Genomic DNA, 14036 nt, shown 5'->3' on the forward strand with positions numbered 1-14036 from the left:
AGGTATGGTTTACCTTGGAGGGCCGTTATGACTGAACTAGGGATGGGCGAGTACCGATACCAGGTGTCGGCATCGGGCCGATACCGGCCTCATTTCAAGGTAGAGGGGGCTTGCGAAGGATGCCGATACCAGCCACAGATACTTAAGGCAAAAAAAAATATATCTGACATAAAGCCCTATTCCGTAGTAGTTGGCACTACACTGCGACCTTTGACACATTGGTGACTCATTCTCTGAGTCAGAAAGAAAGATCGTTATTCATAATTACCTGTCATTGTGTGAATTGAAATTTTATATATCAAAAGTACTAGTCGTCTTGGTATCAGTGAGTACTTAGGAGTGAATACTTGTACTGGTATCAGTCCGAAAACAAGTGGTATTGAACATCCTTACTATGAACCCATAGAAATAGATGATCCCCAAATATTATTGCATAGCTACAACAAATTAACGGATAACTAGTTTTGAAATCAGAAGTCAGTAAAAAATATTTTATAAATTTTCAGTAATATATTTTCAAAAGGGGGATTTGTAAAAAAAAAATAAATAAATAAATAAATGCTTGCAATATCTCGCTCTGCAGTTTTGGTATTTTAGCCAGAGACGTGAAGTCGACGCATATGATTTGCTTTCGCGGGCCACATGAAATGATGCGGCGTGCCGGATCTGGCCCCCGGGCCATGAGTTTGACACCTGTGGATTAGATCCACTGACAAAAACCCCCGGCTGGCTTTTCTCAAACTCTTTCTCTCGTAAAGACGAAGCGAGCAAAGCACTCACACTAGTCAATGTTTTCACAACTCTTTCCGATGTTTTATTCATGTCGGTTTCTCTCCCATTGGCCTCCACCTCAGATCGTATACGGCTGTTTGTTTGTTTTCTTTCTGCTCCCACTTGTCCCAGCGATCACATCTTGTCAATATTTGTCTTTTTTAGTGGTTATTATTTTACCAGACAATGACACCAAAGTATTGCAATGGAATAGACTCGTGGCAGGAAGGTGCAGTCGACCTTAAAGATGAATTTTCCTCCCCCTTCACATTCCTCAACGCATTCAAACAATTCCAACTTTAAACTTTTCAGCTCATTGAGGTGAGATGTGCACAGTTACGGCAATATCCCGCTTTGTTGAGTTGTGACTGAATGTTGGGTTCTGATGTGGCAATTTTTCAAGAAATCTATTGTTTAAAAAAAAAAAAAAAAAAAAAGACGTGCACAAGACAGTAACAGCTTCTGACATCCGAAACAGAAGTTTCTCAACTCCAACCTACGCAACGGATGTTCATGAAACTTCCGTCCTTGCTTCTTGTTGGAACTTGGAAATTAAAAGGAGTTAGGGAATATATGATAGATCTACTGGCAGTTTGGCAAAATCTCTGCCTCAAAAGAGGATTCTGACACCCATGAGGAAGTTTTATTTATCTGCAACCTGCGCGGCTGAAGTTAATCAAACTTAATAGTCAAAGAACATCCATTCATCCATCCATTTTCTGAGCGGCTTCTCCTCACTAGGGTCGCGGGCGTGCTGGAGCCTATCCCAGCTATCATCGGGCAGTAGGCGGGGTACACCCTGAACTGGTTGCCAGCCCATCGCAGGGGCACATATAAACAAACAACCATTCGCACTCACATTCATACCTACGGGCAATTTAGAGTTGTCAATTCACCTACCATGCATGCTTTGGGGATGTGGGAGGAAACCGGAGTGCCCGGAGAAAACAGGCACGGGGAGAACATGCAAACTCCACACAGGCGGGGCCGGGGATTGAATCCCGGTCCTCAGAACTGTGAGGCAGACACTCTAACCAGTCGTTCACCGTGCCGCCTCAAAGAACATCAATGTCTTAAATTGAAATAATGGAGGTTACTTCTAGTCAGAACTCAAGCTTAGCGAGGTGGCGATTAAATACCTATGTGGAGGTTTGGCCACTTGTCAACCTACCTTGCTGATGCTCTTGAATCTGTGGTTAAATAAGATCAATGGCCTTGATTTGATTTAGTGAAAGTCTATCTGTCCTCTTCTAGTTGGAACTCGAGTTTAAAGGCACAGGTGTATAAATGCTAAATCTACATGGAGGTTTGTCCACTTGTCAACCGACCTGGAACCATGAAACCGAGTGGTCAAAGCAGAGCGATGTCTTTAAATTCAATTTGATGAAAGTCTGTCCTCCTTGCTTCAAGGCAAAACTCGAGTTTTTGGAGGTGAACGCCTATTTTTAGACCAAGCAGGTTGGCGGCTTTTGTTTCTGTGTGATGAGCCAGGACAAGAAGAGCAAATGGACATGTCTGCACAGCGTTTGAAAGGTGGAGGACGAGGAACAGGCCGAGCTGGAACGTGAAATGCGGATAATTGCGTCTCTGCGGGTTTAGGCAGAACCGGAGGTCTCCCCCCTGCTCACCTCGAGCGTCTGTCGGTGCTCGGCAGGAGGTCAAGGAAAAAGCGAAAGGTGAGGTAACGACCTCAACGAAGATGGGTCGCAGAGCGTCCTCCGTCAAATGATTTTTTTTTTTACTAAAAGTGGAACCTTTCCTGACTCCCCGCTAATTTTGAAACATTTCACTGTTTAACTGCTGTCTCACCACCCCAAATGTGATTGTTTAATTTGAGTAATTTATGAGGCTGTAGGCCCGGGGTAAACATTTCTCATCATGAATGTATGAGGGTGTCAGGCCACCGGCAATAAAATGAATTTTTAGTGCGGGAAGAAACAAACGTATTGTATTTCTCCTCTCTCCGGCGCATTAGGTGATCATTCATGGATGACAGCGGTATTACCAGAGCATCCAACCTTGAAATATGAAGGACCACTCTAGAAACTTTCTGCGAGCCTAATCATGTCTGGAGAAATAAAAGAAAAAGGGATTGTAACACAGAATTCGAAATGAGGAAATATAAATCGCAGATTTATTTATACTCCTGCTAATACATTACCCCGAAGGTATTTGTGAAGAAAGCTCAAAAAGGCGGCATGTATCTTTGGCATGTATCGCTGTATAATGTCCCGCAACATCTGCTGACAGTCTGAACCGCCGGCGGTGGCACCAATCCCGTCCTGCGCGACTGAATTGCAAACATAATCTGCTGTCGGGCGGATTACCAGCCGACCACAGCAGCATGGAAATGAGGTTAGGCAGCCATCGTTTTCGGAGAGGCTTGTCCTAATCTGAAAATCCCTCCGCACAGGTCAGATAGAGGAAACTCGACGACTGCTCACAGGATGAGATTTCAACTTGCAGATTCAACTTGTATTGTTCTGATACTGTTGAAATACTGCCCCCTTTAAACCTTTACATCTAAATTGAATTTATATTTTTCAGTGAACAAATGTTTGGCGAGTAACAAATTCGTAACAGCTCACTTGGGGAGGGAATCACAGAGACCATTTTGCAATATTCTGCCAACAATACCAATCGACAATCTTGAAATTGTCAAAAAAATACATAAAAGATTTCATGGCAAATCTTTCAAATGATAAGCTTTGACACCTTAACCCGCCCTTATTAGATGGCTTAGTTGTCAGTTACTCGTTGAGTTTTGCTATTTGGGTAGGGCTTGGTCAAAACTCAACTGTATTTTGCCAATAGCCAATGTCAGTTTTCTACTACTTTCAATTTGAAGATTTTGTACTAAATCATGTGAGAACAGACGTTTTCCGTTCCATATCAGCTTAGCTTTAAATTGGAATTCCTCGACTATTCTAATTGCCGTCATCAGGAAAATCTTCTCACCACCGCAAACTCTCCACTCAATGCAGAATTTGACACCCTTTTAATATTCAAGAAGCAGCTCAGTAAGCTGCGACACAGTCGGCGAGCTTGCATGACCGGCCCAAGATGCTGCAAAACCCGTGCCGCAAATTCCAAGACAGTTTTTGTCATCCACGAGGAAGAAGCGAGCTGAGAGGACCTGGTGAAGTGTGACCCCCACCCCTCGTTGCCCGACATCCCCTCAACCCTGCCTCATTAAATTTAATGCTGCCTTTTAGCGAGCCATTTAACCGATGACAAAAGGCCACGTGTCAATCAGTGTTTGCGCAGGAATTCCACACCACAGCGGCTGCATCCAAATGGGAAGAAAAGAAAAAAAATATATATATATAAATTAACCACTAAAATGCCGGGTTTTGTGTTTGTTAATGGTACTAAATCGAATACAGTCAACCAACTTTGCACTTCAGTATTGTTCCTGGACGCCAAGATTGTACATGGCTCCTTCATTTCATTCTTTCCATTCTATTGATCTATTAAAATCTTCGAGTGCTATTTTTCTAATAAAAAAAACGACACAAATGTATAATCTTATTTTTGGTAGGCTGGAACCGATTAATGGCAACGAACGTTGTCACAGAATAGATTAAATTTGTATGTCAAGGCGCCACTTAATTATCATTGTGTAGGGAATAACGGCACACCTTTGTTTGAGTTCTGCAGTAACAAAACGTTATCCATGTTTCTACCAAACGGTTGAGCTGTCATGTGTGGTTCTCGGTGTGCTCAACTAATTGGTCGAGCGGGTAGTTAAACGGTTAACCCACCTGGGAGCGGTCTCTTTCAAAGTGCGGCGAGTTTAAAATAGACAGAAGAAGCGCATGCTGTGATTCAAATGTTCCCCCCCCCCCTTTCTCGCAATCATACCCTCCATCTGCTCCTCCAGATGATTCCGACTTTTTCCCACATTGGTCCTCGCTTACTGTCCGTCTCGCTTCCGATCCGCCGGCCAAGTTCTCCACTAAACACGTGTGTGCATTAGCTAGAAACTTTTTTTTCCTCTTCAGTTCTCCTTGCCTTGCTTTCTCAAGGTTCTTACCGCGCAAGCTACAAAACCCCCCAAGGGAACACGACGGGGTCGACGTGTGCTGAAATTTTAATCAAGAGCAAAAAATGGGGCCAGCGCACAAATCCTTTCTCTCTTTTTTTCTTCAGTATAGAGTACATTTGCACAGATGGTCTCTCTTTGCTTGTCTGGTCCTTTTGTGTGACTCGCCCAATGTGTCCACCTCTGACAAGAGTGGAGGCAAAGCCAAACTGAAATGAACTGAATGTGTTTTCTTGATTTTATTTTATTTGTATTTTTTTTTTTGCGGCTTCTTGGTCACATTGAGAGGCGAGTGAGGGGATGCCGAATAATGGCTGACACGCTCTCCCCTCGCGCAACCGACATTAACACAGTGTTTGTGTGTCATGGTGACCCAGACAGAGCTGTCACGGCATGAAAGGGGACGCGGTAAATAGTCTTTAATTGAAAAACATTTTGGGGCTATTTGTTGGTCCGCGAAATGATTTTAAATCGCACAAATGACGATTCTTTTCCCACAAAAATAGTATTTTGAGTTTTCCTATGGATAGCGCCGTGGTTGAGTGGTTAGGAAGTTTTGCCTCATAGTTCTGAGGTTCCTGATTGGAATCTCAGCTCCAGCCTGCATGGGTTTTCTTTGGGTATTCCAGCTTCCTCCAACATTCCAAAAACATGCTTTGTTATTTGAAGTTATCCACTCGTGTGAACATGAGTTAGCTGTGATTGCCTGGCAACCAGTCCAGGGTGTAGCCCGCATCACGCCCCAAATCAAATTGCCGTGATCCAGCAGTCGGGTTAATAATTCACGCAAATTCATGCCTGCCGGTTGCGTCATTTGTATTTAAAGGGTGGGGCTAATTGCCACTTCCCGTTGAGCTGCTGCTGCTGCTGCTCGAAAATTGAAAAAAAAAAAAGTCTGCCACGGATTCCGACAGCCGAGAAAAGCCTGTTGTGTAGCTAAAAGTTTTCAGTGCTGTATCTGTAGAAAAAAAAAAGATCTAGTTTATTGCAAGCTAGTCTTGGAGTTGTGAATTGGATGTAGCTCAATCAGTTGACGTGATGTTGTGCTTTATTAGACAGCAAACCTGTCGGAAACGTCATGCGTTTGGATTTACTTGCCGTGTTAGTATGATAAATTAGCAACAACAACAAAAATAAGCATTATACTTCAAACAAACTATGGTGTTGAAATAACACGTCGTTAAACTTAAAGCGGTGTGTTACGATGCAAATTTCGCCCCCAAAATTCGCGTTTGCAGTTTTACCGCAACAATTGCAAACATGTTGCACTACGAATGCTATTTTTGGTCGGTTGTAAAAACAAAACAAAACAAAAAAACGCAGATTAGGATTAGGGTGATACATCATTTCACTACAGTTTGAATTTTTGTATAAATGTCACACAAAATTCCTGCAAGGTTACTTTCTGGCAGCTTAAGCACATATAATACACCAATAAAAAGTCTTCTGCCGCAACACACTTGCAAATATGGCCAGGAATTACTTTTTGTATTTGTGCCATTTGTTTCAAAACACAGCATTTGGAATAGGGCGCATTTATTCACAATATTCTTAAAAGTGCTTGATTTCAGGTTTGTTACTTTTTGTACAATATGACATATTTTTTCTTGCGCTTTTCCTTTTCTAGAGTGTTCGCAGACTGCGGAAGGACAATCAAGTGGTCCAAAATGGTCTTAAGAGGAAAGACTGGCACGATTACGACGCAATCAGAAGAGATGCCTCCAGATCTGGTGAGTCTGCTAACAAAATCTACTATTACCGTGTTTGCTCCCGTAATGTAATTTAAACATTGACTCTGAGCCCTCCTGGATCGCCGTTCCCGGGCATCTTATCGGCAAACTCTTGTTTGATTGATTCAGGTAACGGCGAGCAGGGGAAGCCGTTCCCCCTGACGGACGCCGACCAGGTGGACCAGGCCTACAGGGAGAACGGCTTCAATATTTACGTCAGTGACAGGATCTCCCTTAATCGCTCCATCCCCGACATCCGTCATCCCAAGTGAGTCGCAGCTAACTATTATAGCTAATCATCTAACTAATGATATCTAAATATAGTAACTAGCATCTAACTAGATTTCTAGCTTTCTAAATATCCATCTAACTAGCTTTCTTGGCATCTGTATATTTGACTAAATAACTTACTAACTAGCTAAGTATAGTAACTGTGTGTGTGTGTGTGTGTGTGTGCGTGTGTGTGTGTGTGTGTGTGCGCGAGGGGGGCTACTGAGGAGCGACAGGACTGCAGGTTTTTCAATGGCAGCCAAGACTGCAGTAGCAGGTTTTCTCAAAGACTGGCACTCCATCAACTGCAAAGGGGGGGTGGGGGGGGGGGGGGGGGGGGGGGGGGGGGGGGGGGGACTGAATCTCCAGGTGTCTTGAGCGGGATTGAAAATCAGTTTACTGCCGCAGAGACGCTGTTCAGGAAGGTTTGTGCTCGTGTGACCAGTGTTGCGCCCACATACTATGTAGATCTTGCAGCTCGTCATGTACGTCACAGAAGCTACCAACCTTTCCTTTAGGATTCATTGAGATCAGTAATCTCCAGTTTAAGGAGTTAGGATTAATGATTTTATTCCCAATTTACTGAATATCATACTATATTACTTAACAAACTAATGGAACCTGCAGTCTGTCTCTCTGTCCGTCCGTCCGCCCAACTAGTTAACGAACTATGTCATTAACTGGTTTATGAACAAATCTGTCCGTCCAATTGTCTGTCTAACTAATTAATTAATGATCTCACTAACTAGTTAATTAACTATTAACTACCCCGCCTCCTGCCCGATGATAGCTGGGATAGGCTCCAGCACGCCCGCGACCCGCGTGAGGAGAAGCGGCTCAGAAAATGGATGGATGGATGGATCGTTAATGAACTTGTCATTCTGTCTGTCTCACTAACAAACCAACTAATTATGGAGCTTTCACACCAGCTGTTTATCTTTTGAACTAGCTTTGTAAAGGTAAACTCGATATCTAGCTCACTAGCAATTTGTTGAGCTAATTATGTAGCTAATTGACCAGCACTCTAGCTCGCTTTACCAGTCAACATACAAAGTTTTCTATTTAACGACTATCTATTATACATATTGTACAACGAAAAGCAATGCCATGTTTAGTACTGATACTAATAGGGCCATACTTTATTGACATGTTTCTTGTGAGAGCAGATTGTAAAGGAATGTTCATGTTTTTGTTTAGCTGTAAACAGAAGCTGTACAGCGAGAAGCTGCCCACCACCAGCATCATCATCCCGTTCCACAACGAGGGCTGGTCGTCGTTACTGAGGACCGTCCACAGCGTCCTCAACCGCTCGCCACCGCAGCTCATCGCCGAGGTCATCCTGGTGGACGACTTCAGCGACAAAGGTACGGCAAATGAACGACGCCGCAAACGCATTATGTATTTTAAAATGGGGAGTTCCTTTTCAGTCACCCTGTATATTAGAAATGGGACTGTTTGTTTTAATCAATCAGATTTCAAATTCTCCATAATATCAGCATTTTTCCGTCCTCTGGCCTCAAGTTCGACAAGTTCGACTAGCAAAACGCGTCTCTACCGATCTGCACGCAGGAATGCTTTTAATCATCAGCATCTCTGATGTATATGGTGTAATTCATTAACATTTTCTTTGTGACGTTATGGGATCAATTTTGATTCTGAGCTGGTCCACATAAGTATGCGGCACAGTTCTTTTATAGTGAGTTTGTGAAGAAATTGATTGAAATCGGATTTTTATGACGAAAAATGTTTGCGATTTTTTTTTTTTTATCGCCCAGCCCTACCACCTATTTACCAACCTACCTAACCACCTACCCACCTGCCCAACTGCATATATACCTACTACCTACCTACCTGCGCAACTAGATACATACCTTCATACCCAACTAGATGCATACCTAACCAACTAACCAATTGCATTTTTGGATTGGTATTGATGATTTCTATAATTGCTGTTGGTATTAAGAGGTGGATTAAGTGCGGTATATACTAATGTGGTTAGGGAAGTGATTGCAATTAAATCTGCTTGTGCAGCGACAAACGTTTCCGCCCACGTCAGCGTGGAATCGTATCTGGCGATGTTTATACCGGAATATGAATATGTTTTCAAAAGCTATCCTCTTGCCCTCTTCAATCGCCTGCCCTCCCTCCCGCTAGCTTCCTCGCCTACGCTCGCCTGTCACTCAGCCGAACGCAGGCAAACACTGGAAGTCGCCTCCTGTCACCTGGAAGCATTTCAGACAAACTCACTCAGCTCTGTCGCCGCTCATTTTGTCAACCAAAGGGCTAATGAGAAATCTCATTTCGGCTAGTAATGGGCCCAAAGTCGTCAGCGCCTCGGCAAATATGAGACCACAAGCTTGGAGCGAAGCAAAAGCCGAATAATGCTGCAACACAGTTTACTTACATACGTCTATTAAAATTAATTTTCCCCATAGAAATGCCATTAATCCTTTCCGGCAAAAAAAAAACCCACCTCTTTTATGTTACGTGTCTTTAATAAAGGAGAATAGCACTGTATTGTAATAAGACATAATACATAAATAAATTGCTTTTATAAAGTGTAGTTACTGTACTTAATGTAGAATTTATGTGTTGGATGTGCGCCTTTTAGGGGCGTGGGCCTCGGGTTAGAGTTATCCTATAAATATAGATGCCATGTTGTGGCATCTATAGGCACAAGAATAGTGAGTGGAAGATATTTTTTTTTTCCTTTGTGTTTCAAGCCAAAATTGTATTTAATTAAGCTGTGCTAGGCGGCACGGTGGACGACTGGTTAGAGTCTCTGCCTCACAGTTCTGAGGACCGGGGTTCAAATCCCGACCCCGCCTGTGTGGAGTTTGCATGTTCTCCCCGTGCCTGCGTGGGTTTTCTCCGGGCACTCCGGTTTCCTCCCACATCCCAAAAACATGCATTGTAGGTTAATTGACAACTCTAAATTACCCGTAGGTGTGAATGTGAGTACGAAGGGTTGTTTGTTTGTTTGTATGTGCCCTGCGATTGGCTGGCAACCAGTTCAGGGTGTACCCCGCCTCCTGCCCGATGATAGCTGGGATAGGCTCCAGCACGCCCGTGACCCTAGTGACCCTAGTGAGGAGAAGCGGCTCAGAAAATGGATGGATGGATAAACTGTTCTAATCAAATCCAAATTTTGGAATCTTATTAGAATCTGCAGTTATGTGCAATTTGGCGGCTAACCAAATGGGAGGAGGTGTATGAATTGACCTCAAGGCAGGATGGCCAGTCAAAGCCACATGGGGGCAAACCAGTTGGTTACGGCCAGAAATAGAGCAGCGGGAGCGGAATTGGACGTTGAAAACAGTCCGGTCCGCTAATCCGCCTTTCGGGGTCTATGACGAGCTCCAGCCCGGGAGACGACAAGGTCGGCTCACTCGTCATTAGCCTCTAATTGAATTTCCTCAGCCCGTGCGGGGAGCCTGTTCGAGCCTCGCTCTCCCCGCAGGCGGTCTGGGGCGCACGTTGGCCTACCCCGGCATCCTTTCAAGGTGAGCTGAGCTAATGGGCTCGTTTCTCCGCAGAGTCCTCCGCTCGCCATCTGTGCTGCTCCAAGATGGAGACCCGTCCTGGACTGCAGTTGATGAATTTTGACTCTAGGAGCAGACAAACTGTGAAAACAATTCCGTGGACGGTTGAGGCATTTGCTGCTGTTAGGTTTAGCTTGTGTTTTATGTGACTAAAGTCACAATTTTATGATAATTAAGGCATAGTTTGACAGGGATAATGTCGTAGTTGTAATTTTACAGGGGAAAAAAGAAACATTTCTATGACAATGAAGATGTATATTTTAGAACTAAGTGAGACTGCGCCTTTTAATGAAAATACGGTAATTTATGCGCATCATTTTTTTCTGGGAGAAAAAGTACTTGATTTTGTGTGAAAACAAAGATCTAATATTGAGTGGATAAAGTCGTCTATTAACATGAAAAATATGGTAACTCTACGAGAATAAATTCTAGCACGGGAAAAAAATAAAGTTGTAATATTATGAAGGGTAAAAAGCCTTAATTTTACGTGAACAAAGTAATAAATACGTTATATAAATAAAGTCATACATTTATGAAAGTAAATTAGTAATTTTATTTAGAAAATAATAATAATAATAATAATTACTAATATGATTTTTTTTTAAATTTGATATGAATACAATAGTATTTTACGTTAGTATAATTTAAATTTTACGAGAGTAAATTTAATACTTTCTGGGAATACATTAGTAAATTGCGGCAGATGAATCTTGAGTTTACGACTAAGGACATAATATTAAGAGGGGGGGGGGGGGGGGGGGGCCTTCATTTGAATGTTGACAAAGCCGTTATTTGTACTAGCGTTTAAGTTTAACAAGGCGCAAATGTACAACTCCCCGGATAAGATTAAAGCCAAATACTAAGCAGAGCTGCAATGTTGTTAGATGCGCCAGCTCCTGATCGCGGCACTGTTGGCACAAAAACACATTATATAACACTTCATGAGCTAATTTCTTGTGCTGATTCAAAAGCGCCTTCCCAACGCCTGAACGATGCTATTTTCCGTATCTTTTTTTTCTTACTCAAGAGGTGAAGCAACACGCCATCTTGTTTTCGCAACTATTTATTTTTTCTTTCCCTTCCTCTTGCCGATAATTGGTGTGTATTTTGGAAACGAGAGCTGCTCTCCGGGGACACTTGATTAGCACCTGTTAAGTGTCCAAGCTTGTTAGAGGAGAGATGAGGATGGGAAGCCACGTTTGGGTAGAGTTGTCGTTAATAAACTTAGTTAGCATAGGTGGTGCTTCTTAGAATTGGTGTTCATTAGTCTTCTGATACGAATAATGAAAATCCCTGCGTGACAGACGTCCCCCGCACTCAGAAAAAGGTCTGTAATTGCCTATAGATGCCACAAAATCTTGGCAAAACACTACTTTTTTCTAAATGAAGCTCCTCAACTCACTTCAAACAGTTTCTTGGCACCAAGATGCCACAAGATGGCGCCAAAGCAATAAAAGGGGTGTCCTCAACATGCTTAAGACCTCCACCACTTTTATGAAATTTTAGGGTCCTAAACGCAATAGTCCAAAATGTACTCAGTGGTGCCCCCTGTAAAGTTTGAAGAAAAAAACAAAATCAGCCCCTGACACCAGTTTCACTGATCGACAAAGAAATCGGGGGGGACATGTCAGTCATAACAGGATGTGCAAAAAAGTCTCAAAGACCCATGCCTGAAATTTAACAGGAAGTTGGGCATTTTGGTTTGAAGCTGATTTTTGTGTGAATTCTAGGGCTCATATTTTAACAAAGTCCCGCTAGGGAATTCGACTAGCTTTATTGTTATTCTTTCAGTTTAAAATTGAGACGTTAGCACTCCTAATTGTGCATGTAACTCACAGTCTTTCAGTTTAATGTGCTCCATCCTAATACTAAAGAACAATTACAAACGCGTGTTTTAAATACGACGCAATGGGGGATAAAAAAAAAAGAAAGGACGCCGCTGAGCAATGAGATGACAAACGTCTAACCGAGCGTCATTTTATTTAGTTTTAATGCCGTTCCCCGGTGAGCGAAAAGCACACGTTTTGTCAAGCAAGCCCAGCGAATCAGAGAAAGATTGCGAGTGGTGTTTTAATACTACGCACTGGCGCCTCGCCGCTCCCATTTTTTTTTTTCCAATTGTTGAACACAAAATAATTTAGATTAATTGGTAACTCAAGACAGACATTTATTGAGCTAAGCGCATCAAAAACTAAAAAAAAATCATCAATTAGCATTTTGTAGGTTTGAATAAGCAGAATGTTTTTGTGTGTTTTTTCACTACCATTTTTTAATTATGAAGTGTACGACATTTTTGTTTTACCAGAGTTTCTTTGGTTAGTTTTCTAAAGCTGCCGGCCCGGAAGTCATAAGTATACTGTAGGTTATTCCTTTGACGTTCACTCAGGGGAATTCGAATTTACAAAAGAGGAGCATTGATGATCTGTCCCCACGCCTCTTTTGTTATTTTTGCACATAATTCAACAATTCAAAGTGTTGAAAATAGCTTGAGAATAAATCGTGTTAACTCGCTTGGACACTTGAACAAAGAAGTATTGTAAAACTACGCCTCTCCCTCACTCTGCGGGAGCAGTGTGGCATTTTGTTGCCTCAAGATTGAAAGTCTGGATGTAATGCTTTGGTGCAGAAGGAACAGGTCAGCCAAAAATACAATATTGTGTGCAGATTTACTGAGCTTTTTTTAAAATGTGAAATATATATGTATATACTCAATTTTTCCCATTGTTTTCTCAAGTTAGAGTTTTGTTGTTACTAGTATTTGGTTTTTTTTCAAGCTACTGCTACTGGGAGTCACATACGTAGGTTAGTCCTTTGATTCTCACTGAAGGGTATGCACATTTAAAATTTGCATGTGAATACTTTTTAATACAAAATGTGTCCTTTAATTTGTTTTTTTAAGTTTTTTTTTTTTTTTTATATCATTTTACTGAAGCTTCTGTGCCTCACCTGAAGTCACATGGATATGTTAGTCCATTAGTTTACTAATGTCATGTATTATTTGTTGTTTTTCGTCTGACTTGACTTTAAAGGCTATTTTTTTTTCACCCCCAAACGTTTGGTCCAAATGAAGTAGAAATGAATCAGTTTTGCCGTTTAACATACAGTAGCTCAAATTAGTTGTTCTTTTTTCATTCAAGCCTTGACCATTTTAATCCACACTAGCCCTCTCGGCAATGACTTCCTCAAGGACTAATGTGACCCACAGGGGGTTAGTATATTTTTGCAGTGTTTGTCAGCCACACGACACGGAGGGGGGGCTGGGGCGGGGGATGGGGGGGGGGGGGGGGGGGGGGGTTGCGATTTAAGCGACAACAGCAACGTCAGCAGTGCCGTGTAAACAGTGACTAATAGTGACTGTGCTCTGCCTCTGTGAAGTCATTTGAGTTTCTCCTTTTTTCCTAACGCTTGCACTCATTCTCCCATTTTGGTAGCCGTTCACACGCTGTATGTCACACATTTTTAAGTGATTTTTTTTTTTTGTATGGGTTATTACAGTATACAGGCAAGTCTGAATTTAGAGTTGCAGCCCAGCAGCGTAGTACCTCTTTGTACCACCACATCCCAAGCAGCATGGGAGGTCTACTGGAGGGGCTGTAGCGCTGTTGAATTAAAAAAATCCATGTGAACATGGAGGACTGGTAGTGAATGAGTTAAGAGCAGGACGAAGAGGCAGAGAAG

General features: G+C 42.4%; 1 protein-coding gene across 2 annotated transcripts in view; it reads left to right on the top strand.

Annotated features, from left to right (window-relative positions):
• The window catches only part of LOC133467270 (polypeptide N-acetylgalactosaminyltransferase 10-like), an 89049-nt gene that overhangs the window by 55351 nt on the left and 19662 nt on the right, over window positions 1-14036 (top strand). For both annotated transcript variants that reach the window (XM_061751957.1, XM_061751958.1), the window contains 3 exons: window positions 6444-6546; window positions 6676-6814; window positions 8014-8180. In XM_061751957.1, the coding sequence (XP_061607941.1) occupies window positions 6444-6546; window positions 6676-6814; window positions 8014-8180 (409 nt within the window). The remainder of the gene's footprint in view (window positions 1-6443; window positions 6547-6675; window positions 6815-8013; window positions 8181-14036) is intronic.

Source organism: Phyllopteryx taeniolatus, chromosome 17, assembly GCF_024500385.1.
Source record: "Phyllopteryx taeniolatus isolate TA_2022b chromosome 17, UOR_Ptae_1.2, whole genome shotgun sequence".
NCBI classification, from domain to species: domain Eukaryota; kingdom Metazoa; phylum Chordata; class Actinopteri; order Syngnathiformes; family Syngnathidae; genus Phyllopteryx; species Phyllopteryx taeniolatus.